Source organism: Xyrauchen texanus, chromosome 11 (assembly GCF_025860055.1).
Source record: "Xyrauchen texanus isolate HMW12.3.18 chromosome 11, RBS_HiC_50CHRs, whole genome shotgun sequence".
NCBI classification, from domain to species: Eukaryota; Metazoa; Chordata; class Actinopteri; order Cypriniformes; family Catostomidae; genus Xyrauchen; species Xyrauchen texanus.
The window spans coordinates 8,835,463-8,863,127 of record NC_068286.1 but is presented as its reverse complement, the minus strand read 5'-3'; the positions used below and the strand labels follow the sequence as shown (position 1 = coordinate 8,863,127).

Genomic DNA, 27,665 nt, shown 5'->3' with positions numbered 1-27,665 from the left:
AGAGACTTGAGTAATTTCAGTAGCATTATAAAAGCTGTTTTTATTTAGCAATGAAACAGAAGATTTCACTCAATGAATAAATTAATCATGTCTGTCTTCAAATAGGCTAATGGCAATGGTAACTGCCATATAATTCATATTTTTAATTGCAGCCAGCAAAATATATATGATATAATACATTTCACTGAATATAGTAATAAGGTAAATTCCCTTTTATATATTCTTCCCAAAACCCCATCTCAACACACACACACACACACACACACACACACACACACACACACATATTGAGTCATTACCTGCTGATAAGTGGGCAGCATATACTGTGATCTGGACTCCGGGTCTAAGTGTGAACTGAACCAGATTCTGATTCAGAGCACTGAGCACCTGTTCTGAGAGCTGAATAGAGCAAAAGAGAGAGAGAGAGAGAGAGAGAGAGAGAGAGAGAGAGAGAGAGCAGCTGAGATCATTTATAAAACTACATATACAGAAACAAAGTATACCCTGAAATAAATTCATGCCTTGTAGGTATTTGATTTCTCAGTTTCTGAGCTTGTTGAATACTGACACATAGATAAAGCGTGGGCTTGTAATGTTGTTTGTCGCACGTGAGTTTCTACCACACTGCAATGACATTTCGGCATAAATAATCTATATCAACTTCACTCTGAAATATAGATATATGACATGGGAGGGATCTCATTTAGGCCTAACATCTCAAAAGACACAGAGCCCTTGAATGTCAGATTTTTATGTATGAGTAAATCTAGAAAGCTGATTTTTTTTCCTCTCCCACAAATGCAGTCACTTTATGTATGTTTTTGTTCTTCATTATGTCACATCCATTTGTTTATATAGGGTTGCCAGTTTAACATGTTGATTTGGTTTAAAAAAAAAAAGTAATTACACTAACACAATTAACATTAACACAAAATTAAAGCAAATTAACAATTCATGCCTCCTAACCTGTATGTAAATTGTGTAATTTATGTTAATTCTGTCTATTTTCATACCATCTGAGCAATTTATTCTTGATGTACCATCTAAACACAAAGCATATTTTTTCATATTCTGCTGTCAGGCAACACAACTCACCAAACCACACTTACTGAAAGCACCCAGCACAGAATGAGTAAGGATGCATTCACAGATGCATATTTTTTTCAAAAACAGCTATACAGAAAACAACAGAATGTAGGGGTACACTTATGGTACAAGAGGAAAAAACAGTGATGTAATGCAAAAAAACATCTGTCTGATGCATGTTTACATAGACCAGTGCGCATAGGTCCTGTGTGAATGACACCTAAGACTCAGAAAGATTGACCAACTCAATTTCAAAATGGCTTTCTGTGGACTGTAAGCCATTAATAGCTTACTTTCAGCTAGAAAGGAAATAAAACTAATAATATTTGATTTCTTTGACTACTTTTTTTTATTTAATTCAAAAGGGGTGCTTTCACACTAGGCTTTGAGCATACATATTTTTTTGGACTACACAACTGACCAGGATACGATGTCATGTGGGAGAGCTTCTGGTGTAAGGAAATAATACATGATCACAAATAATAACACATGCAGCTTTGAAATATGTATTCATTGCATTGAGCCAAGAGCCTATTGGTCACATCGTACACATTTTTTCGAGCAACAAACTTGAACTTTCGAAACATCAAGTCAAGTCATTTTTATGACACTTTTCACATCACACATTGTCTCAAAGCAGCTTTACAGAAACTTATGCTGTAAGAGAAAATGAAGCTGTAATCTCTGTAATGTCTTAGAGTCTTAATTATGCGGTTCGATAAAAAAACATGTATATTCTGCATTTAAAATATTATTTGTCTTTAGACCCCAGGTGAGAAAACCAAAGGCCACTGTGGTAAGGAACACAAAATTCAATAAGATGTAGTTAATGGTGAAAAATAACCTTTGGAAAAGCCAAGCTCACCGAGAGAGCCAGTTCCCCATCTGGCTAAACACCATGAATATTATGGCAAAATTATTTATTTATGTGTAGTACAAGTTATGGTTTAAATACATAAACTGAGTAGATGATGCACAGGGTAGTATGCAATTACTTCGCATGAGATTGCATTTCTGGTTCCCGTGTTTGGACAGTATGCATTTGAATGGGAGTGAAAGGAGCGCAAAGTGTGGTTTGACCGCCCCTTAACTAGTCAGCCACAATAGAGGCGGAAACACTCTACGCAAGTACTTGGATGCAGATGGTAGTAGCTACGTAAGCTGGAATTTGTGATTTGTAAATACGGTTCAAAATGCATTGCATTCTCAATGTTGCCACAAGGGGCGTTAAAATGAGAATAGTGTGAACTTTTTGCACTGTATTGGCAGAGCAACAGTTTTATGAGAATATATTCAATTTCAATATATATATATATAACAACTTACCTGAAAAATAACACATCCAGTTTAATGGCAGAGACCTTTGAAGTTAACTATCACCTCCTTGAGTACTAAAGTTTGTTCCTGCTAATGCAAGAATGCACGTTAACCACATTCAACTGGATCGCACATTGGCAATACGGTGGCCAAGTGCTTGCATCTGCGTATGTTTCAGCCTTAATGCAATGTCTTTCAATTATCTTCATTTGGAGGCTTTTTGTTAGCAAATATTAATTAATAAGTATATCATATAATTCTATTAAAATGTTTGCTGACAGCCCTAGTTTTTTAGCTTTATCTTAAGCAATCAGATCTGAGGTAAGTGATAAAAGTATAAAATCTCACACAAAACTTATTTTTTCCTCGCTCTTCCCATGCTTCATTAGGTCTCATTTACCAAACGACTTCTGACTTATTTCTCCGCTCCTTTATTCCATCCTTTCTCCCACCTTCTGTCTCGCTCTCTTTATTTCTCACCCATTTAAAATTAGACCAGTCCATGAATAATTACATTCTTTATGAAATATATCAGGGTCAGTAAGTCTATTATACTTTTGTAATAAGGCTATCTACACATTATTCTCGGAACATGCCACCCTTGAATAGAGATTTATGAGCATCTGCTTTGAAAGGTCTCCTGGTGTTTCAAGGTGGGTTTGGCTGAGGAAAAATGCCAGAAAGGCTGTACTACTGGCACTCATGCAAGGACCTCCACAAAGTGGAGTCCACGAATATCTCTGGTCCATAGACAAATGTACAGTAGGATAGAATGATCTATTGGATGGATTACTGATGACCTTCTTTTTGTATGGTGAGAAATGACTGCTGACTGCCTTATATAGATGACTCTGCATGTTAATACCGGAGGATATGAGCCATATCTTAATATTCATTAATGTCTGTTCTCAGTTTTGGCCAAATATACTAAGCTATAGCTTAAATATCCCATTGCCAAACATTGAAACCGACAACCGAGTAAGCTGTAAGACTTCTGACAGTCAAATGATGTGCTTGTCTCATAACCAAAACAGAGTATCTAATTGGAGGACAAAATGAGACAGTCTTTAAACGAGACAAATCTACAGTAAATTGGAGATAGTGTTTTATTACAGGTACTGGTTTTTGTTAAAGAGTTAAACTGGCCAACATTGACATCTGCTGGAGACCATCTGAAACTCTAAATCATTTTCCTTCCTTTTACCCACCATAATGTATTCTTAAGAAAAGGTGATTTTTTTTTTTAAACATACCGACTGCCTGACCGATATTACTGAAATAGGTGTCTTGAGAAATCACTCCTGTCTCTGTTAGCCCTTTTCCACTAACATGGTTTGGGGGCAGGTTCCTGGGCTGGTGCAAATTCTTGAAATATTCTGCGCATTTCCACAGCAGAAAAGGCCATTCTGGGGCCGAAAACCTAGTTCAACACTGGCCCCAAAAGCTTGTAATGTTTCATCACCAAATGCTTCCCATACAACAACAGTAGATAGCATCTGCAGCGGTATAAAAACAATGAAAAAAACACACAAACTTATCAGACATCAAAAGCATTCAGGTAATGTGGACAAAACAAGCATTCTACTTGTGATATGGTCTTTAAGGAGATCCAAGATGAACTAGAGGGTTTGCAAAGGGGGAGAAATAGCTACGAGAAGATCCAGCACAAAATGATGTGTGCCGGCTTCAATCAATCAATTGACCAAATCATTAACAAATGGAAAAACACTTAAAAGGAGTGCAGAGATCATAAGAATGACCTAAACAAAAGTGACAGTGGACAGAGCAACAATGTTTTGGACTCTAGCCTACTATCTAACGGGACATTAAATTCAGCCAGTCACGCTCAAGATAAACACAGAATCGCTGGTGTCCTCTGCTACATATCTAAGTAAGGTATTATGTTTGCCAACTTTGTTAGCTTTCCTTACACTGTTGTCCTCTTATTTTGTACATTGTTTTGTTCAGTAAGGGCATTTCTGACCAGCAACTAACTAACTTCAGAAGATCATGGCTATCTTTTAAGTAATCTTAGGGATTCTCAATCAAGACTTAAACATAATATTATATGCTATGGCAAACTCAACATATAACCATCTGCTACATCAATGTTAATAATGATTCCACTGTTACAGTTTACAGAATTTAGCAAGTTTAGCCATAGTTCATATAAAATAATGGAATTACATTACCTGACGTCTTTAGCTTCGATGTCGACTCTGACATTCTTTTTAAGCAATGTAACAATGTTGGATTGCATTACTAAGCATATTTAAATATGTCCTCAAAAACAAGTGTAAACTATACCCAAACACTGTTGTGACATGCCATGTTTGTTTATGGGCAGGTAAAGTAGTCGCGTAAACCTTTAAGTCACTCTTCGGTTCTGAAGTCAGTGGAAAATCACAGCACGGACTCGGCAGGTGAACCATCGCCATTTCGGTGGAAAGTGAATGTGAGAACCCACACTTTTTTTAGCCAATCACAAAACCTGTCAATCTGCCTGGAGAGAGGGCATGTGGTTGAAATTAGCAACATAGTTAGATAAGGGATGTGTTCAGTACCTGGTCTAAATGGGTAACTGTTTTGTCTAGCTTTCCCTCTGTCAGCTGTTTGTCTGGTAAGAGGAAGAACTCAGCCGCTGTGGGCAGACCGGGCAGAACAGTGACCAACAGCTGTTCTGGACTCACTCCTGTCGCCTGAAGAGCAGGAAACAGAGGACATCATAAAACAACATAGAGAGACAAACCTCGAATAAACAGGATTAGGACCTTTCTATCTTTTAAAATGTATTTTGATTCATATATTTCAGCAAAAAGTTTATAATGAAATTACATTTTCAATATTACAATAAACATATATATGAATGTTAAATGGGATACTTCACTGTGTACACATAATTGTACAGTCCCTTACAGCTTCAAATAAAATTAAAACAACAAATTGACCCTAAAATAAAAATGTATTGTCAACATTTACTCACCCGTTCAATACTGAATATTCTTTTTCTAACATGGAACACTAAAGGAGATTTTTTGTTCCCCTATGCTGTAGTTCTAAAATTTCAACAAAATGTATTGTATTAACCATTAATATATGCCAGGTGAGCAAGTGTAATGACAGTGAAATTATTGAACCATCAGTTTGATAGCAATTGCTTATAGAGCTAAGCAGCTCTCAAACATAACAGAACATGAGTCCATTCACTACCTAAGAACAAGCTCCAATCTTCACCACAATGGTAATTCCAAAAACTCCAGCCTAAAAAACAATCCCTTTAAATGGCAATATAACACAACATTAAACATGAACAAATATTCTCCTATTCTTATCTTACTCAAAAATGCATAAAATAACACTTAGCTTTGACATATGTTCAACCCACCCAGTCACCTGCAAAGCATGCTGGGTTATGGCAATCCCCCACCCAGTTTCTTCAATGCTACACATTTTTGTATGTAGTCCTCACTCAAACTGATTAAGTAAACTTCAGTTTTACTAATTGAATTGGATAGAATGTAATGAAATCAGGTTAAGACAAAATGTTCTAGAATCGTGTTGCTTTAGTGCATTTTAATTAAGTAAACTGAACAAACTGCAAAAATACTTTTTTGAGTGTAAGTTTATGTTGGTTCAACATGATGAATTAGTCTCGGATGTAAATATGCTGTATTTGAAAATATTAAATATTACTTGCAATTATCTTTCATCATATTGGTGTGACATACTTTAAATGAATGCAGATACAGTATATAGACTGTATACAGTACATGTGTATATGTATCTATGTATATATGTATAGGTTTTCTAGTTAAGGTACTGTATATGTAAAAGTTATATAGTTAAGTTGAGCTTAAATATTACTTTGAAACAACTTGCCATTATTTGTTAAATTCTTTTGATGTGACTTAAATCCTTTTGAAGTAAAGGATGACCTCATAAACATACTGGGACTTTAAGGGTACTTTATTAAAACCATTACAAATACCATAGTTGAACTGTAGTGAAACAGCTGAGTTAAACCATTTTGTAAATACTAAGGTTTTATTACATATATCATAATTCAGCTATGATTGTTGTAATAAAACCATGGCTCATTTTTGGGAGGGAAGGATAAAGGTTTTGCGAGAGAATGCAAAATGTATTGTGAGAGAACGCGGAACTATTGCAAGGTAACACAAACCTATTAGAGAAAATAAATACCCTTCCTATCCTCTAAGGGGCTCTGTACTATCGTACGGTTTCAGGAATAAAGCAAACATGTCATATGGACTACTTTAATGGTGTTGTTTGTTTTTTTGCTGTTCTTTAGAGCTTGAAGTCATTATCCACTTGCAACATTCATTAAGATATCTCCTTTTGTTTTCCACAGAAATAAAATAGTAATAATAATAATAATTATCATTATTATTATTATAATTATAATTATAATAATTATAATAATACAGGTTTAAAATGACATGAGGTTGAGTAAATATGTCAGTTTTAATTTTAGGGTGAACTTTTCCTTTGTCCACAACATTCCTGCCCATATGTCCAGTGAAAAACTCATTACACACATTACAACTAGCCAACTGGAGCAGAACACACATATGGCTCACATGAGAACTGTTTCTCTCATCTGTCATAAACATCCATATAGTCTCTTGAAAATGCCACGAGGGAAGTGCAAGAGGATACTGATGATTTTTATCAGACTGCATGGCCATATGTTTTAAAATTTGTGAAGCTTTCTCTGTCACACTAGTGTTTTCTCTCCATCAGTGAAGGGAAATGCAGATTCCGTTAACAAAGTGTCTTCTTGAGCTCTTCAAACAAAGCGTGGAGCATGAAAACCCAACCAAAGCTTTCAGAGCCAGACGTTATATTATCTATGGGAGGAGGTTTTCGGAAATTTATTTTGGAATACCGTTTAAGCCACAGAAATGACACAATGAATCTTAAAAGCAGGAATTTGGCTCTGAAAATCTAAACACTTGGCATTGGCACTGTTTCCTTGAGTTGGACTTGGACCAAACATGTTTAAATGAGTTTCTCTGAAAGTCTGTGTCCAGACTATGTCTAACCCCTTTGTGGGGATTATTTCCATCCTATGCTTGTTTTTGTGAAATAACACTTAGCTTCTGCCTATTTAAAAGTCTGAAATGTCAGTTTTAATTGAAGCAGCCATCACATTTCAGTGAATCACTTCCATTAGTAATTTACTGTGGCCCTTCGTGTTTTAAGATCTACGCAGGACATCCTAGAAGACCTTGAACATTGCCTGATGAAATCTCTGCACAAATTAGTTGAATTAGTCATCTTATATCCTGTATCCTAGAGCCATGTCAGACCGAACCAGATACAAATGGCAAGAAATACCCTTGCGTATACTTGTGAAAAGCTGACAGATTGTACATAAGGCTAGAGAAAGATAATCAAGTTAGCTCAGGTGTTTGTATAAGGTCATAAGGTAATTGTATAAGTATATTAAATAGCCAAAGAGTGCAAGATGTGTCATCAATATTTGTGGTCCATTTTTCCAAAAGAGAAAGATTTGGAAAGTTAATTTTGTCAATTTTTAGGAGTTATAGATGCCCCCCATGAAAAAATAAAAATAATAATTGACTAAAAGCTACAGAAGTCCAATTTTAATTTCATCAGGTCTCTATGTTATTTTCTAGATTGTACACTGTATAATATTCTCAATGCAATGATGTGTTTATGTTACTTATACTTAGAACTCTTAAATGCCCCTGAAAAGAAGACCTTCTGCTATGTGAATGACGGCTTTAGTTTTCGTCAACAATGGTAAATGGTGTTTAAACTCACCTGCACCATAGAGGTTTTAATGACTCGACTGACATCCAGTCTCCATTCGGCCACATCGGGGTTGTGATCATCCAGATTGGACGAAAAGGCAAGAAGATGAGATCTGAAGTATTCTGTAAATGGGACATTTCATACTTTTTACACTCTTGATTTCTAAACTCCATAGAATTAAAGTCAACACGGTTTGACTTCTGCAATGATATGCATTTCTGATTGGATCATGACAAGCTGTCCCTGTATGACAGGTTATTGGAGGGGGCTTGTGAACGTCGGTTGAAAAGGAAAGTTACTATGATCATTTTTTTTTTTTTTGGAATAATGTGCACCGATGAATCATTCACAATAAAACAAAGAATGTGTATTGAGAAAATACATTGGATCAATCTTGATTTCATGTTGACTTTAACGGTATATGTGAGTTTTGTTAGTATTATTTTTAAGTTGTGTTGCTTTTTTGTCAAACTTAACATTAATGTTTATTACAATGTAACTACATCTATCTATCTGTCTGTCCGTCCGTCCGCCTGCCCGGAAAAAAAAAGAAAGAAAAAGATTAAAAGAACCATGTATCTGTGCGAGAGCTTATTGGGATGATTTAACTACCAGTGTGTAGAACTCACCGTGGACAGCGATGGTTTTCCTGTCTTGCAGGATGGTTTTCCCAGCGGCCACCTGTACAGTGACAACACTGATTCCCTCTTGAGAGAACGTAAACGCCACACTCCCCTCGAGCGTGATCACGGGCTGTGAATACAGCGTGAGAGACACTCTCATGAGAATACACTGTGAACCTAGTTAGCAGCGATGATGCCAACTGTATTTCCATGGCACTCAATGACAACACACACACAAACACACACACTGAAGCTGGATTCTGATTTAAAGGGTCCTAGTGTGCACTGCTAACTGAAACACTGAGTTGTAAATATCTGTAGAAGTTTCATTGACTTAATGCATTCATTTGGAGGACTTTTAAATTTGATGACATACATATATTTAATGAAAACATATGTAAATTAATATAATATATCCAAGTGTATTTGAAGAAATACTAATTTTATTACATACCTAAATAATCATATCGAGAACCCCTCAGATTACTGATAGATGACCATTGCAATATTAAATGTGAAAATAAATGTGATTTGTTTAATTAATGTGTATGTATGTTTATGTATATGCCTTTAACAGTTAACTGTCATGTGACCCATGGTAATAGGATTGTAATGGTCCCATCTTGTAATGGTTGAGTTGCTGCATTCAACTGTATAAACATGTTATTAAAATAAATAAAAATGCCAGACCCTTTAATATGTTTATTTTAGCCAAACGTTTTGTAGTACTCTAGTCGTATGAAGTGAAGTGATATTTCAAAGTACAATTGTTCCTTATGCCGTTTGCACTGCAGTGCCCTTTGAACTGGAATCTCACTTCAAATGGCTGAGTACCCTATGAAGGTTACTTCACAGGGCACTAATAGGAAGGCTGCACAATTAATCGAAAAAGAATCTCGATTACGACTGCCATGATTATGTAATCGTGAAAATGGAAGATTACAGCATTCCAATTAAGACTCCTCCTTTTGAATCAAGAGTTGAGTATTTTAACTAATCCCAGACATGTCCGTTGAGCAATGTAATGGCAATGGTGACTCAGAGATCCTTAAAATAGTCTCCTGTGACTCAGATATGCATTAGTCTACAGTCCAATCAGTAATGACAACTGATTGACTATAGGCACAAATTTTATACAGTCAGATGCCCAGATCCTTGCTTCATGTGTGCGCTGGAACAATAAAGAAACACCACCTGGCTGACACTCAAAAAGAAGCTTTAGAACAAAAGTGAAAAGCATAGTGAGAATTATTTTGATTTCGTTCCATTCGCTTCCATCTATATCCGCATTGCGATGTACTGTCTGCACTTAGATAGTGCTTTTTTTTAACCTTAGAGGATACCAAAGTGCTTTACACTGTGTCCCAATCACCCATTCACACACACATTCACACTCACACTCACACTCATACACCAATGGCGGCAGAGCTGCCATGTAATGCACTAGCCTGCCATTGGGAGCAACTTGGGGTTCAGTGTCTTGCCCAAGCACACTTCGGCATGTAGAGTCATGCGGGCCAGGAATCGAACCACCAACCCTGCGACTGGCAGCCGACCCGCTCTACCAACTGAGCCACAGCCGCCCCAATTTAGATGGTAAATTCACAGCAAACGAGCAATGCATCAAAACAGCGCTTCCATTTTAATTATTTGTTATTCAGCTATAGTTCTCATTTTCTTGGATGTGTAGCCTACATAAAGATGGGATGAAACTGAACAAAACAATTAACTGACATAATAATCATGATTACAATATCACTGGCAACATTCGACAATTGTGATTTTTGACATAATCGTGCAGCCCTACTATTAGGCTGTGCTTGTTATATACAATAAAGTCAAACTGATGATATACATTATGGAGACTCAGTGAGCTCTTACCTCAGAATTGTTTCCAAACCACCAGATATAGGTGACTGTTCCGACTTGGCTTGGCCAGAGAACCACAGTCAAATTTACTTCTTTATTTTTCACGACCACAAATGGGGCAGAGAGGTGAATAGACTCCAACTGACCTGCTCCAAGAGAAAGAAATAAAATAATAATAACGAAACGTATAAGTTGAGACTTAGAATTATATAATATGAGATGGATACAACAAAAGAAAAAAGCTAAAGTGTCCAAGTTGGCCCCTTCAACACAAGTAAACATCCCCTAACTATCACAGTGCATATTTATTCACAAATGCCACTCTTAGGATCACACAGCCATCTGCGTCTGAATTTCAGCTCAAGCTCCAGGGGCCCTATTTGCTTTCCCTGGCACGACAGGACTGGCAGATTGAAAGTGTCCGTTCTCCCTGATCAATAAGTCACTGTGGAGGCATCTGTCTGCCTGAATGTGGCAGGGGGTGGTGAGTTCATCGAGTTGGTGGACATGAGAGAAAAGGTGAACATTTGAATCAAGACACTCAATAAGCTGTCCATATTGCTGACCTGGGATGATCTGTGATCATCTTCCTCTAGTACAAACACAGACATAAACAGCTAAATATAATGGTACAAAGACCCAGGCCATCTGGTCTCAGAATGTTTAAACTCTTTCAACATTAATACAAAAGCTTGAGCAACGTAGAAAATGAAGGATAGTCTCCTTAAAAGACTTCTTAGCCAGACTTTTGACTTTCGGCATGAAGTCTGGTCACATTCTGGTTGTGATCCTCCCACTTAGACACTTAGAAAGGGTCATTTAATCAGCATATAAAATGACCAAATGCAGTTCACATTTGTATGTGTCATTTATGTGGCAACACCTGAAATTGATAGATTCACATGCACTAAACTAGAAGCTTATTCAAACAATGTTGCAACAGAAAACAAATGACAGAATACATGAATGGAAAATGTACTGTATGTGGACTATGGACAAAATTTTCGTCAATTCAAAGTAAATATTTCTGGCAGTTTCACTAGCTGTAGTTTCACTAGAGTGTTTTACAGCTTCTAATTTTAAAAGGTAAACTAAGTAAAGTTCAGTTCTTGGAATATCATTTTACAAGCATACCCGGATGATGTTTTGGCTCCTCAGGATCTACACTATACACTGAAGTGTCAGTCGGCAATAACTATGAGTGATGGCTTCAATCTCTTGGTCGAGTTAGAGACCATGAGTTTTAGGGCTAGACCACTTATTGTGGAGTGCAATACGACCAAGGACAAATGAGATTTTTGTGGTTAATAAAGCATAAATGAGTTCAGAGTGTTCAGAGCAGTGAGTCATTAAAATACATTGAGGAAATAAAGGTAGACTACAGTATGATATTGCTGTCGGTATTTGGCAACCCTCCCTCCTACGTCTATGCTTACATGTAATGTGTAGGAAGAGGAGCACAGTTTCAGAGCCCATACTGTTCTCTGCTGTGGCTGACACTCGGTAGATTCCCACGTTCTTGTAGATGTGTTTAATTCCATCCTCTAAAGAGCTCACGTTGGAGTAGGTGAAGGCATTTCCATCTCCAAAATCCACCTTGATGCTGGTTCTTGATCCATCTCCCTAAAAAACATGAAAGGTCACTTAGAACCAATGTAATGAACATCAGACCAAGATCTAACAATGCCTAAGCTACTTTGAAACTGTAGCTTCCCAAATTATTACTTTCAAGTAATTACATTATGTGGCTGTGGCTCAGGTGGTAGAGCGGGTTGGCTGTTAATCGCAGGGTTGGTGGTTCGATTCCCAGCCCACACGACTCCACATGCCAAAGTGTCCTCTGGCAAGACACTGAATCTCAAATTGCACCCAATAGTTGGCTAATGCCTTGCATGGCAGCTCTGCCGCAATTGGTGTATGATTATGAGTGTGAGTGCGAATGGGTGATAGGGACACAGTGTAAAGTGCTTTGGTAACATCTAAGGTTAAAAAAGATGCTATGTAAGTGCAGACCATTTACATTTTCAGCCTGATCTCATGAAAATTGTTACTGTGGCAATATTTTAACAAAATGACATTACATGGTTCATTACATGTATCACGGCAGTTCCGAAATGAGTTGTCCACTCTGTGGCGCTAATAGCAAATAAAAAAAAATAAAAAAATACAGATCAGGTTTTTAAGGGTAATGCACTATTGAGTTTCAAATCAACAAAATCTACATCCCTACTCTAAATATTCAACTTAATCAAAACACTTAAACCAATAGTGTTATAAAGAACAAATATGAGATGAAAAATGCAATTGCCGAAGCAACGGTGTCCTTTTGTGGTACTTTCTGACACTTTTCACATGTTGACCCCCGATTCATTCCACCGCATATATACTGTATATATTGCCATATATCCGGTTTCTGTATGGGGCTAGGTACTTTTAGGGGCAATATCTTCATAATATACTTCCATCCATCCATCCATCCATCCATCCATCCATCCATCGTCAACCGCTTATCCTGTGTACAGGGTCGCAGGGGGCTGGAGCCTATCCCAGCTAACATTGGGCGAAAGGCGGGGGACACCCTGGACAGGTCGCCAGTCCATCGCAGGGCCACACATAGACAGACATACACTCACACTCACCTCCACATCCACCTCCACCTCCACACCTAGGGCAATTTTTTTTGGAGACACCAATTAACCTAGCCTGCATGTCTTTTGGATGGTGGGAGGAAGCCGGAGTACCCGGAGAGAACCCACACAGATACGGGGAGAACATGCAAACTCCACACAGAAAGGCCGGGGCAACCAGGGTTTGAACCCACGACCTCTTGCTGTGAGGCGACAGTGCTAACCACTGCACCACCGTGCCGCCCTCATAATATACTCATAATAACTGAATATCAGATTCTATAATTACTTTCTGCAATTAAGGTGGTATTTTTTGGATACAAAAACAAATAGTATCTCAATTAGGGCTACATCACTTACATTAACCCTAACTTAAACATGCATTTATACTAAATACAACTAATGAAACTAGAAACACCTTGATTTCTATAACAGAATTAATAACACAGAAATGAACAGCAGAGTTTAACTAAATATTTCACTACAAAAAGACATAAAATCCCTTGTAGGGATTTCTATGAAGGGTCTTCTGTATTCAGAGACACATCCCTGTAATATCTGAGAATTTCTCCATGTTCTATCAGAAAGCAAAACTGTCCCTCTCTACGACACTGGCAAAGCTACTTTGTGTACAATTCACTCAGCTGTCCATTCATCTGCTTTGGAGAGTGTTTTGCCTCTCCCAGAGCAGTGTTCTATCAAGGGAAAACATTGCTCTTGGACAAGCGAGAGACTCTCTGAGGAGTTAGTAAAACATCTAACTTAAAATCTCCAGCTTATTGTTAAGATGACTGTTTACTCTTGAGATTAGCAGTAGTTTCAGGTTCACTGTCACTGGAATAATCAGTTTAGAGTGTCTCTACCTCCTCCAGGAACACAAGGAAGGTGACGTTGCTAGCAAGAGAAGCGATAAGCTTCCCTTCGCTGGTCACAAGGTGAAGACCGTGGGGAGCCTGGCTAGGGCACACTTGCCTACGGGCTGTGTACTGCTCAATCACGCCGCCGGTGCAGTTATTAGACACCACCTTTCTATACCTGCATACACACATGCAAATTTCTATTATTTTTGCACGTAAAAATAGCTGTATGATTCTAATGAAAAGGCGTCAGCATTCAAATTCATAAAAAAGCTTATCAGTAACAATGAAAACACACAACATAACATATCACATGAGACACCCATCAAAATTATTTGAGAATACATGTGTTATTTTAACTGAAAAGCTCACACAAACACACACAGATTACCAGAATATTAAGGAATATGTTTTAGTTTATATAATTCCCAAACTCCATTTGTGTTATTTCATAGTTTTGATGACTTATCTCGACCCTTCCCCAAAATCCAGAGGGCGATGATTGGCTGATGAATGTTGCACCAGCAACAACAAAGGATATTGGTCCAGGCACATGTTCTGCATGTTGAAATTACAGTAGTGGTTATACAGATGTGTGATGGTTATTTAAGATCTCACCCAGTGCTGTTGAGGAAAGTGTGTTCTGTGGCACAGCTCCGAGACATAGATGAAGGACGGAACCAGAACGCTGGAGTACATTTGCTATCAGTCCTTCTCTCAAAACCATAATCACTGTGGCACACATACACATACATGATTAGAAAAGCGGGAGCACAAAAACATTCTATCCAACCCAAATGTTTTTTATTTCTTGTTTCCAAAATCCTTGGCTCCTGAGTCATTTATGTGACACTTTTCTTCAAACCTCCTTCAGGCTAATAAGTACTGACTGGGCAAACAGGCTTTGTATAGTTTGCCTTAAATTTATAACAAATTGTACATTGACATTGCTGTTGTGCTTAAGTGCTCATTTTGTGTTATTTCACCTGTTCACTCACGTCCCTAAATTTCTTTACAAAAGAGAACTTGGCTAGTCAAAGAGTGTTAATGATTGGTTAAAAGTAAACATAGGTGTGGCTTGGACATGAGGTTCTTTAATTATTTTCCTCAATAATATAATTATAAAATGACGCAGCATGTAGTAAATGTAGGCTTTGTTCACCTTAAGTGAATTAGTTTGCTTAGAATAAGACCATTCATCTTCTTCCATTTTATAAAATTGGCTGAACAGTACACTAATCACATGGACATACCCCTGAAACAACCTGGGTTTAACTGCCTTGATCAAGAACAATGCTGTTGGTTCTGGATCATCGCTTGCATGGTTTGAACCTGCAACCTTGTGGTCACCAACAGATCTTTTGACCACTAATGCTGTGGATACAATGCAACAAAACTAGATCACTCCTATTACAATTAACAAAGCTCTGTACTGAAAGTGTCAGTTGCCCGTTGAGTTGTGGCACACCTTCAGTTGATTGACATCCATTTCTGTTTTTGATTTTCTGCAGAAATACTTATTTTTCCTTTATTTTTTTGGGACACTTCTAGTCTTTGTCCTAATTGAAATCACTGTTTACTTCTAACGTCATGTTTTTGGGTCTTTGACAAATATTATTATACAAAATAGTTTAAAACACATGTGTCAGGTTCAGAGAAATGCATCAGGTGTCCATATTGGTTTCAAAAAAATAAAAATAATAATATATGTATTTCAAAAACATTTTCCACAAGATAAATAAATGTTACATTATTGATGCATATGCAGCTGTAGCAATACGACTTAAGCATTGTAAAATAACTTGCAAAGTCAATTTTAATACCAATGGATGGCAGTGGAAAATTAAATAGGATTGGAAACCCAATTCAAAGTTTTTTGTAATACAATGCAACTCAACACCCCAGTTCATGGGTTTTGAAACAGAGCTTCAATCTTATTCAACAAATATGAAGCAATTAGTGTGCTTACCACTCAAAATCTGATTCAGTGCAGTCACAGGGTTGTGAAATCATCGTGACAGAGTGGGTTTTTCCCATAACACATCTTGCTATGGGCTTCAGCTTTCGATAGACTCGTTTTACCCCCATGAGGCAGCGTTCTCCCTACAGGCAAGGTTTCAACATATACATTAATGCATGAACATACATATACACACACACACACACACACACACACACACACACACACACACACACACACACACACACACACACACACACACATGTTGTGTTTCCATGTTTTATGGGGACTTTCCATAGACATAATGGTTTTTATACTGTACAAACTTTATATTCTATCCCCTAAACCTAACCCTACCCCTAAACCTAACCCTCACAGAAAACTTTTTGCATTTTTACCTTTTCAAAAAACATAATTTAGTATGATTTATAAGCTGTTTTCCTCATGGGGACCGACAAAATGTCCCCACAAGGTCAAAAATTTCGGTTTTTAATCAAAACACTTAAAGAAAGTTTTACTATCCTTATGGGGACATTTGGTCCCCACAAAGTGATAAATACACGCTCACACACACACACACACACACACACACACACACACACACACACACACACACACACACACACACACACACACATGTTGTGTTTCCATGTTTTATGGGGACTTTCCATAGACATAATGGTTTTTATACTGTACAAACTTTATATTCTGTCCCCTAAACCTAACCCTACCCCTAAACCTAACCCTCACAGAAAACATTCTGCATTTTTACATTTTCAAAAAACATAATTTAGTATGATTTATAAGCTGTTTTCCTCATGGGGACCGACAAAATGTCCCCACAAGGTGAAACATTTCGGGTTTTACTATCCTTATGGGGACATTTGGTCCCCACAAAGTGATAAATACACGCTCACACACACACACACACACACACACACACACACACACATAAATATTTTCTACAATAAATTTGGCATATGCCCTTCCTATTCCTATCCTATTTGGGTTCCCACATACATAATTAATAACAATGAAGAATGTGAGCATCACACTGAATTTAAAAAAAGGAGAAATATTAGGACAGAGAAGAAAAAAAAGTGTTTCCATGCATTGTGCATTGCTGTTCCAATTTCTCACATCCAAACTCTGGGGGGTTCATTTTGTGAAAAGGTTCTAGCTTCCCACTTATGTTTCATGTATCTTGTAATCCTTTTTTTTCTCGACTCTTTTGATAACACACTTCCTTCGAACTAGTCTTCCAAATACTGCAATTTTATTTTAGGCAGAGGATTTGTGCTGCTTGAATGAAAATAAGTTTTGTTTTAAAGCCAAGGTCCATTCCTGGTCGTGTACTTTATTTTAGATTTCATATTTATCAGACTAACTGGTGCAGAACAGAATAATAAAACACTACAGCACATTCTGTCTGTCTCCAAGATGCTTGGTTGCTTAGATTTCGGTACACAATATATGGTTTCAAATTTAGATATATATAATTCAACCCGAACAAACCCCAAGACCCAAGTCTGAACTGTCCAAGCTTTGACATTTAAATGTTTTCTGTCAATGTCTCTTGAAGTCCACTTTAATTCCTTCTAAACATCTCTGAGTTTGTCGCAGTAATGGCTGTCCCCAGCTACAAAGTTCCAGAAGGCTTCAGATACAAGTTAATGTGGGACAGTCTTCTATCATGTCCTTAAAGCTAATAAGACTCGGGTACATATTAAACACTCAGATTTTTTTAATTGTTGACTTTTGTGTCTTGGCAAATCTGAGCAGAGAGCTCATCAAAAACACTAGAGAACACAGGTTAGATAACTTTTTCTTAAGAGAAATATCAGAGAAGCCAAAATATAAAACCCAACAGTGCATTTGACAGTCTATAATATTTAGGGTTGCATAGATTTAGATACCCAGTCAAAGGTTTTCTCACCAAATCAAACAAACCCCAAGACCCATGTCTGTATTGTCTAAACTTTGACATTTTACTGCCTTCTGTTGTCTTAAAGTTTACTTCAACTTCATCCAATCATCTGAGATTGTCACAGTATTGGCTGTCCCCAGACAGAAAGTTCCACAAGGTTTCAGGTACAGGTCTAAGTAGGAAAGTCCTCTAACATGTCCTTCCAGATCATCCACTCACATCAATTATACTGCTGTTAGAGGACATTCAGCGTCTGGATTGACTTCTGGGACATATATTATTCTATCTGCTCAACTACAGTCTCCGCAGTGGACCTTGCTAAAGTATGGTTGGGCCAGTAAGAAAGAAATCTCATAAGAAGTCTGAGACAACAAGACGCCAGTGCAGCACGCTGTTTAGTTCAGTCCAAAGCATCAGGCCTTACAGGAAGGGTTATCATGCAAGAAAGACAAGAAGCAGCAACACATCTTATCAAGTCCTGACTTGGCTCCCTTGATTAAAGGGAATATTGCAGAAGAAGGAAACAGCAAATCGCTCAATGCCTGAGATAAGGACTAGAAAGTGTGTCAAGTAAACTGTGACATGAAGCCAGAAGATTTGCTTACAGAGACTGCGTGATTGCACCTGAGACAGAGGAGTTTTTGCAATTCTTTTTTTCATGGGATAGTACCCTTGCACATTTTCTACAAAGCTTAAAAAGTAATTTGGTGTTGCTGGCGTGGACACCACTTTGTGCAAATTGAAGACTTATACAGGATTACGCAATACAGTTACAGTAACTAACATTTTAGCTGGTAAAGGGTTCATATCATGTAAAATCACATTTTCTTTTGAGATTTAAAAGTTTTATTTGCAGTACTTTATAAATACACTAACTTTTTAGAACTCAAAGCTTTATCCCCAATCCACCAAGACCATTTATTGAAACATACCCTTATAAAAAAATCAAGAGTTGCAACAAACTTGCCGCAAATTTGCCACTCATTAATTTTCACATGCAAATGAGCTTTGTAGAAAAATCTTCATTCACCTGAAAACTTCTAGTAAACATTTACGGCAAATAACAAGCTCATTTGCATGTGAAAATCTTAAGTGTCAAATTTACGGCAAGCTTTCAGCTAGTTTGCAGCAAACTATTGATTTTTTGTAAGGTAAGCTACAAAAACGGCTTATTCAAGAATTTGTGACTTTTTGACGTCACAACAGTGATGCCTCTTTAGTATGCAGCAACTTGGCCAGTCCATTTATGGTGAAGTAATAAGTATCACAGATACTACAATGAAGAAGATACAATTACTTGAACCAGTTGGTATCTAGATGTTGGGGAAGTCCACCAAATTTTGATTGAGGCTCTGCATGGCCTTCCGAACAACTTCAACATTAGTAAACAAATGTAAAAAAAATGATATTACCATTAACTTTTATCCAAACATTTGGCAAATATATACTCTACAAGTTCCAGAACACAGATGCTTCTAGTTATGCAAGCTCAATTTTGTGTGTCGTTGCATTTTGAAACATTTCAGATCGCAATTGATAACTCAACGCATACGTGTGGCACTCTCAGTGTTGAGCTGACATTAGTGCTAACTGTCTGCTTCTATGGTGAGTATTCTCTTTCAAGTCAACAACTGTAATGGCAGAGCAAAAGTTAAAGAGAAAATTGTTCAAGAACTTTCTAGCTACGCAAGCAATTTCTTTTTTTTTGCCTTGTGTTACGAAATCTTTCAGCTTGCATTCATAACTCAACACATGTACATTGCATTATAAGTGTTGCCGCAAGGGACACTAAAGCCTACATTAGTGTTAACGTTCTACTTCTATGGTGGGTTTTCGCTTTCAAGTCTACTGTAATGCTGGAGGAACAGTATAAAGCAGTGCTGTCAATCGATTCAAATTGGTAATTGTGATTAATCTAACAACTTTTCTCTTTTGCTGCACATTTCAGCATGACAACCAGTCACAATGAAATGCAGGCTTTACAAAAAGCTGTTATTGAAGAATGTAGGCTGTTATTGTCGAATAAATCCAGCGTGAACTATTTTGGAACTGATAACAACCCCATAACACTTAGAAAGCGCTGTTGCTCATTTCATAGGGAAAGAGGTTAGGCAATCATAACAAAGGTAACTTGCATGGATGTCGTAAAGTTGCAGTCAAAACAACCATTTACTATAAAAAATCATACAATATGTGGACTTACAAAGTGAACAAAGAAAAACGTGGTATATATGTGGTATTTCTCACCTGGTCATGCAAAACCCACTGCACATAGTCAGACTCCATGCATCTTCTGTTAAAGATCGACCTGAAGTCTATCTTTACCAGCTGCCATTCTGAGCGGTGACTGACATGACCGAAGATCCTGCAAACAAAGGCACAACATCAGCCACTGTCTGTCTGGTGAGCAGTGGCATATCGAGACTGCAGTGACTCTAATGATTAGAGGGATGCAGAGGGGACAGGAAGAGGAAATGCTTAGCAATGTTATCCAAGTCAAACCACATCAGAGGAAAACTGTGTCAACCTGTCAACAAAACGTCTAAAAGTCACATTGAGAAAATCTGGCACTCATGAACACTGTGACACTTTTAGAGCCCATCAGAAAGACAGCAGAAAATATCTAGGAATATTCTTCATGAGACAACTTCATGAAATACTTCTCAAAATAACTTGAGCTTGGGCTAGATTCAGAGGATGTTAAGGTGAAATCTGAATTGGGCGATGGATTTAATGATATCCATCTTAAAACAGGTGGTGATAACAGTTTTTGTAGCATTATTTTTTATCACTGGCATATTATCAACTAAGCATTCAAAACAGCCTATCCCTCATGTTCTGTTTGGGGTCTGAGAGACCCCCAAGGCCATTTTAATATCACAAAAATATATTTAAAATTGAAGTATAGGGTTGAAACTACATGGATTATAAATTGATAACATGCCAATACTATCCCTTACTTTGTGATACAACAGAGGGACAAAGGTTCAATATTATTTTCCTTCTAGGTTTTGATTAAAGGAGGTGAATTTCTGTCATACAAGAATATATATACAATATTTGTACATGTACATCATAGGCAGGGGTGGACTGGGAAGAGACATCGGCTTGGGATTTTACATAGAAACTGGCCCAAAAGTTGTTGAGCAGGGGGGGTGGGTGTCGCTGTCCTTTTCAGAATATTGCTGTCCCCTTCGGCATTTCGCGGCGCCATTTTGTGGCCCATTATGCATAACACGGCGGCTCATTTCATCTTATTGTGCCCCATTCAGCCCATTTCCGAATCGTTTCAGGAGATTCTAGGCTGTCATTAAAGGGTTAAATTTCAGCTCACCGAGTCATGTGACAAAACAATATGGTGCCAATCTCAGCCAAGTTTGTCTTTCGGAGAAATTGCAACAAAACTGTTAAGTAAATCTGGTAAGAAACTTGCTTAAGTTTTCCCATTAAAACCTGTTTGAGTCATAACAATAGTTTTTAATCATACGCACGTCATAATAAGCGTCTCCTCCCCTGGTTCACCCAACACTCCATCTACGAACAGGGGTGATGAAGTGAAACTGTATTTGTTCCAGACCCTCCCCTCATCGAAACTCAACCTGAATAGAAAGCACCAACACAAACCTGAAACTGTGAATCAGTGTAAAATGATTGCATTTCCAAGACACAGCCTGCAAATAATTCAAACTGTAATGCATCATACCGACATTTCATCAAGATTACTAGACAAAAGTATTACACAGTCTGTTGGGTTTAAGGAGAATGTTCACACCCCTGGTGATTATACGTGAGTTATTTTGGACTGATTGCATTGACTCTTTGGAACATATTAATTGTGTTATTTGCATGTATGCTGGGATTACCAGAGGTGCCTGATAGGAAGAGGGGTGTGTCTGATAGCCACTAAAGCCCCACCCTGATCCAGATACAGCACACTGTACTCTTCATCAAATATCTGCAACACAAATTAACTGGTTATTAGTTAGTAGTTATTAACTAACACATTAGTTTGTTTTATTTTAAGATTTTAACATTCATGTGAGTGTTTGTGCCTTCCAGGTTCATGTCAACTATGCAGTTAATTGGTATGTCTTGATAATAGAGGTCTTAAATTATATACTGGCAAAATTTTTAAAGATAAACTCACCATTTGTAAAGATGGAATTCATATTAGTTTTATTTGATCTAATAAACACAACTGAGTGACTATATTGGTTTGAGGGTTGCCATTACTGCCATGTCCTCGGGTGCTTTGCTTTAGCCAAACTTTTAAAATTAAGAAGTGGTAATTTATTAAGAAACATTCCAGGTGTTCCTTCCATTTGTTTCTTGTCTTGGGAATATTGTTATAGTTGGAAATGTATAGAGTATTTTATTTAATAAGTTACATAGTACATTGTACACATTTTTGTTGTTATTTTGTTTGTTTTATAAGTGTTTCATATGTCCTTAATTTCCATTTTTGTCCTGTTATGTAATTTTGTAGTATAACCAGCCTGATATCACAGTGAAATTGGAAAGAGTAGACCGACTTTTATTTTGTCAAAATCGGTATACGTTGACCGAATTTCAAAACACTGCTCCAAGTGGCTAAAGCGGTAAGTATTGTTGGGCATATGGGCATGTGTGAACTCCATTTATGTCCAGGAGAGGTTGCCAAAAGCTAGTAGTGCAGAAAGTTTTTTTCAGCTTTAGAGTATGTTATAAATTGAAGAGAAAAGCATACAGTATATTTATAGATTCTATCCCCCAACCCGAACCCAAACTTTATCTTAGCATTAGTGGAGTAAAAAATGTTAGAGGGAAAAGTGATACCCCTGAATAATGCTCATCATTGATTATTAAAACGTGGTTACTGTCTGGCTGTGAACCCTAGTCTTCCATGCAGCTGATGCAATGTTCTGCCAATCACACTAAGTGGAAAGGTAAATATATTGAAACCACTGCAAACATGTCTGAAAAGAATGCTGCATGTCAAAACGTTGGCATGCAGTCGCGATCCTAGGAAACTATCAGAAACATCATACCGACTTCACATGTGATTGTGTTGGTATAACAGATGTCTTAATGATGTCAGGGGTGGCTGTGGCTCAGGTGGTAGAGCGGGTTGTCCGCTGTGTCCTTGGGCAAGACACTGAACCCCAAGTTTCTCCCAATGGCAGGCTAGCGCCTTGCATGGCAGCTCTGCTGTCATTCGTGTGTGAATGGGTGAATGAGACGCATTGTAAAGCGTTTTGAATACCGCTAAGTTTAAAAAGGCGCTATATAAGTGCAGACCATTTACCATTTTTACCATGTAATATACTGGATAAAATGTTCAAAGACAAACTTTTTTTTTTTTTTTCAGTTTTACAAATATAAATCAAATTAGTTAGCTTTATTTTATTTCAATATCACAAGTTAACATAAGGGTAATATACATTATTTCTCTACTTTAGTTTGAACAGATGTTGCTTTAAAAAACAATCAAACTAAAAACTAGCAATTAATTCAGATATTATATGGGGATATAATATATTCCATTTGTTTCTTAATTTTGCCTTTTCTCTTATGTAAAAGGTTTTTGTCCTTTACATCATGTTAAATATATATATATATACATTGCTCCTCTCAGAAATGCTCTCTATAATCACAATAACATAATTGTCGCATATTAGATAGAAACGATGTCCAGCGACGCCATTGGCTGTAGTGGAAGTCGTAGCGATTGACTGAAACAAGAACAGTTGCAAGATATCATACAAATTAGCCAAATTTTAAAAAGTCCTATGAATCCTGATCATTTCGCCATGATAGTGTGTTGGCATAACAGGAATGACCCCCTCCAGTCGCCATTGTAAAACTGCTTGTGCAATACAACAGTTTCAAACGGTTGTAAACATGTAACAAGTAAATGCATTTCTGTTAATTTTACACAGTTATCAGCTAAATAGCCAGCTGCTAGGCAGACCTAACAAAGAGTGGAACCGAACATGGAGGCCCTGATTAGTCATTTCCATTTGTTTGCCCCAGAGCACTTCACTATATATTATGTGGATTCTTGCTGATGTGGATTATTGTTGAGTTTAGACCTTGGGGCTTAAAGCATTTAACATTTTTAGTTTTAGTGGAGAAAATCACCATGTGATTGGCTTAAGTACTTCACAGTCTAATGATTTTACATGCACCGAGGGCATTGAGAAACCTGCACCCTGTGTTCGTGTTAGCAGGATATTGTTAGTCTGTTTTGGTTTTCTTTGACTGTCAATGGAATGGAATGGTTGAATCAGTCAAACCAACTACAATCCAAACCGGAGTCATTGTAAAAATGTAATTGACCCCCTTCCATTTAAAGTATTCAGCATGAATCTATAATATAAGAGGGCTGGATACACATATTTCTTTCTTTATTTAATTGATCATTTTCTACTCATTCAAATGAAGATGTATCAAACCACAAAACCAATCTGAATTCATTGTGGATTTTCTGGTTTAGCACCAAAGAAAAACAACATTTAAATGATGTATTTCTGCTTATACATATCTACCAAGATTGTTAAAGGTGCACTCAGTATTTTTTCTCATTAAAATGTTTCACAAATCGAGAAATAAGTGTAATTTTTTCAAAACTTTTTTGAAATGATTGAAGATGAAGACTTGTGTTAAGCTTTAAAAGTTGAATACTCAACATGACTACACGGGAAGTCATTTTTGCATCAGCTCCTATGTGTTTACCTTCTCTTGTCATGTTACCAGAAGTGTGTTGCGTCAGCAGCGTGGGAGACCCAAGTTCAGATCTCGCATTGAAACTGGAAAGTAATCACGGTAGCATAATTGGTGATGAATGCAATTTGGAGGTTGAATTTCTCCCTCTAACATTACATTTTTACTCCACTTATGGTTAAGTTTAGGTTTTGGGTTTGGGTGTTCAGTTTATAAAATATGCATTTCATTCACCGTATTACAGCTTGAACAGCTGTAAACAACTTGCTTCGCAACTTGCTTTTGGCGCCCCTCTATGGACATTAAATCCATAAAATGAAGCTCACACATGCCAAAAATCCCAACAACACTTAGGGATTTGGCCACTTGGGGCAGTGTTTCACATTTCGGTAAGCACAGACCGATTTCAGCTAAAGAAAAGTCAACCTACTGTTTCCGATTTTACTGTGAGTTCAGTCTGGAATACTGCTCACTTAATATTGGCAACCCTACTGTTATCTGTCAATTTAATTTCCAAAATAAATGAATCAGGGTTCAGTGTGAAAAGGGCATTGGTAACCAAACAGTTTGCTTTTGCATGATGATGCATGCACTCCAATAGGTGTAAGAATACAGTCCAAGACCACTGTTGATTGGCACAACATTAAAAAAGTACAGAGTTCTCCTTTAATATGTCCCCATGTAGTGTTCATTCACAATGTCAGAAAGGCTGAGATATTATCAGATTTTCAGGGGGCGGGGAGGGCTTTCAATTTGATTAGATGAAGCCTGGCAACCATGGGTCTACTGTCCTTGAAATTATGCTATTTCTCAGCTTCAAGTGATTGTAATCTTTGCTGACAAGATGTATGACATAAATACCACATCCTACCCAGGCTTATACTTTTTGCCACATCAATGTTCTCTTAATTATTTAAGCTCACCTATTTTAATTAGACAGCTGGCCCCATAAATTTAAATCACATCATCAAACATATACCCACAGGCATCATATATGTCACTGAATTCAATTTCTGAAGGTGTCATTTGATCATCAGCTTTTAAATGTGGCACATGGATTTATCAGCTCAAAGATATGCATCAGCAGTGAAATTACATCCCAGCCCCCCTGTACCAGCCACCAGAGTCACCTGCCGCCATGTGTTTCCAGCGTCGGATGTGATGAGCATGCTAACGTTACTGCTCGATAACTCCGCACCAATTGAACCTATGGAGAGAAGAGTGAGAGCAAATATATTATTGCTAACTGTAGAATATATAAAGTTGATTTATATTTCATTTATAATTGATTTGTATTTCACACCCATTTTACAACACAAAAGTAATAAGCTGCAGTGCTAGTAGTCTTTATTACATCGTTCAGAAAGCTTTAAAGATTTTGTTAAAGTTGATGTGTGTTATTTTGCCAAAGTCTTTCTCGTAAGTCTTTCTCGTATCGAAGCTTAATATGCAACTATAAGTAAGCCATTTCTCCTAAAAATGTAACACTTCGGCGCTATAAAAACATGGCTCTGTTTGTTTGAGCATCCCAACCAGTCCGATATAGCAACACTGGCTCAATCAATGGTGTGAGTTAGCAGGGGTTAACAGACAGACAGGCAGACAGACAGATAGATATTTACACAGCAGAAAGTTAAAATGCACTAAGTGTTGAAAAAGACACTTAATAATATCATCAACATTTCATAAAATCAAACAGTTTGGCCCTCTGTTGCTTGGTGGGTTGGCAAGGAGTACTTCTTAAAAATAGTGAAAACCATTATATCTAATAAGCTCAGCATCTCCGGAAACTCTGACATCCCCACGAGGGAAGAATACTTTTATACGATCAAATCAATCAACTAAATGTCAATTTACAGACTAATATCTAATGGTTGCCCTCCTCCTAAGATTACCTATCCAGAAATGTACCATGCCAAGACATTTATATTTCATCTGCGTTCATTCGGAGGCAATATATTCAGCGAACGTTGTGGAAAACACGCAGCTGAAGGAGTAAAATGAAAAAGTGACACACGCTTTCAATCTTATAAAATAAACATTTGAAGTTTGAAGAGGTGGAGGAGGCAGTCGGTTGTGAAAACCGGAGATGATGGAGAGAAAATAATAAGAAAACTCTAAAGACACTCTGCCGCTAATCTCAAGAGTAGCACTTAGCATTTTTGTTTGTTTATGCTAGCACGACACTAATCTTGTTTATAATCCATACACAGATGCGTGTGCTCCATGAGTGCAAAATAAGCATCTTCAACAATAACAGTGTCATAAGTGTTCAAGATGAAAGGAATTTAAATATGGTTCAGATTGGAGTTCAAGGACAGAAATCAAACTGATATCAGGGATTTAAGGAACAAATGGGGAAATTAACACTTTTAAAAAAAATTCACTGTAACTGACAGCTAGAATGATTTTTCCAACCATTTATTTTTTATTATTATTATTTATTTTTACCAATAGAAATAAACAAATAATCCTTTAGTAGTAGGCCTAATATACTACCTTTTTTGTATGTCTTGATAACTTTCAAATACTTCCTTAAAGATTAATGAGGGAAATTTTCAAATTTAAGAAACATTATGGCAGATTTTGCAATTCCCTTCCAAATGTTATGATGGGTTGCTTCTGAATCAGCTCCCTAACTGAGTAGTCAGGACACTGATCAGGGAGTCAGCCATTTCTAGAGCTGTCTCAATATCAAAATCATTCCATAAAACTGTTTTAAGTGCGCTGTAAAAACCAGCGAGCATCGTTGCATCGTTTGCTTACCCGAAATGTCGTCAAGTCCTTAGAAGACGAGCACAAGTGTAAAACTGTAAAGTCAAAGATTTCTTTTCTCTTTAAAAGAGATATTTTTGTAATGTTATTTATGAAAAACAATCTTTTAAATATTAGATA

At 37.2% G+C, this 27,665-nt stretch overlaps 1 protein-coding gene across 1 annotated transcript in view; it reads right to left on the bottom strand.

Moving 5' to 3' along the window:
• LOC127651439 (VPS10 domain-containing receptor SorCS1-like) overlaps nucleotides 1-27,665 on the bottom strand; it is a 225,766-nt gene that overhangs the window by 8,533 nt on the left and 189,568 nt on the right. The window contains exons 12-24 of the mRNA XM_052137260.1: nucleotides 25,901-25,977; nucleotides 21,932-22,023; nucleotides 21,560-21,667; nucleotides 20,316-20,433; nucleotides 16,151-16,284; nucleotides 14,800-14,913; nucleotides 14,188-14,359; nucleotides 12,134-12,320; nucleotides 10,710-10,843; nucleotides 8,835-8,958; nucleotides 8,215-8,327; nucleotides 4,968-5,102; nucleotides 300-399 (exon numbers count right to left, since the gene is read on the bottom strand). Of these exons, the coding sequence (XP_051993220.1) occupies nucleotides 300-399; nucleotides 4,968-5,102; nucleotides 8,215-8,327; nucleotides 8,835-8,958; nucleotides 10,710-10,843; nucleotides 12,134-12,320; nucleotides 14,188-14,359; nucleotides 14,800-14,913; nucleotides 16,151-16,284; nucleotides 20,316-20,433; nucleotides 21,560-21,667; nucleotides 21,932-22,023; nucleotides 25,901-25,977 (1,608 nt within the window). The remainder of the gene's footprint in view (nucleotides 1-299; nucleotides 400-4,967; nucleotides 5,103-8,214; nucleotides 8,328-8,834; nucleotides 8,959-10,709; nucleotides 10,844-12,133; nucleotides 12,321-14,187; nucleotides 14,360-14,799; nucleotides 14,914-16,150; nucleotides 16,285-20,315; nucleotides 20,434-21,559; nucleotides 21,668-21,931; nucleotides 22,024-25,900; nucleotides 25,978-27,665) is intronic.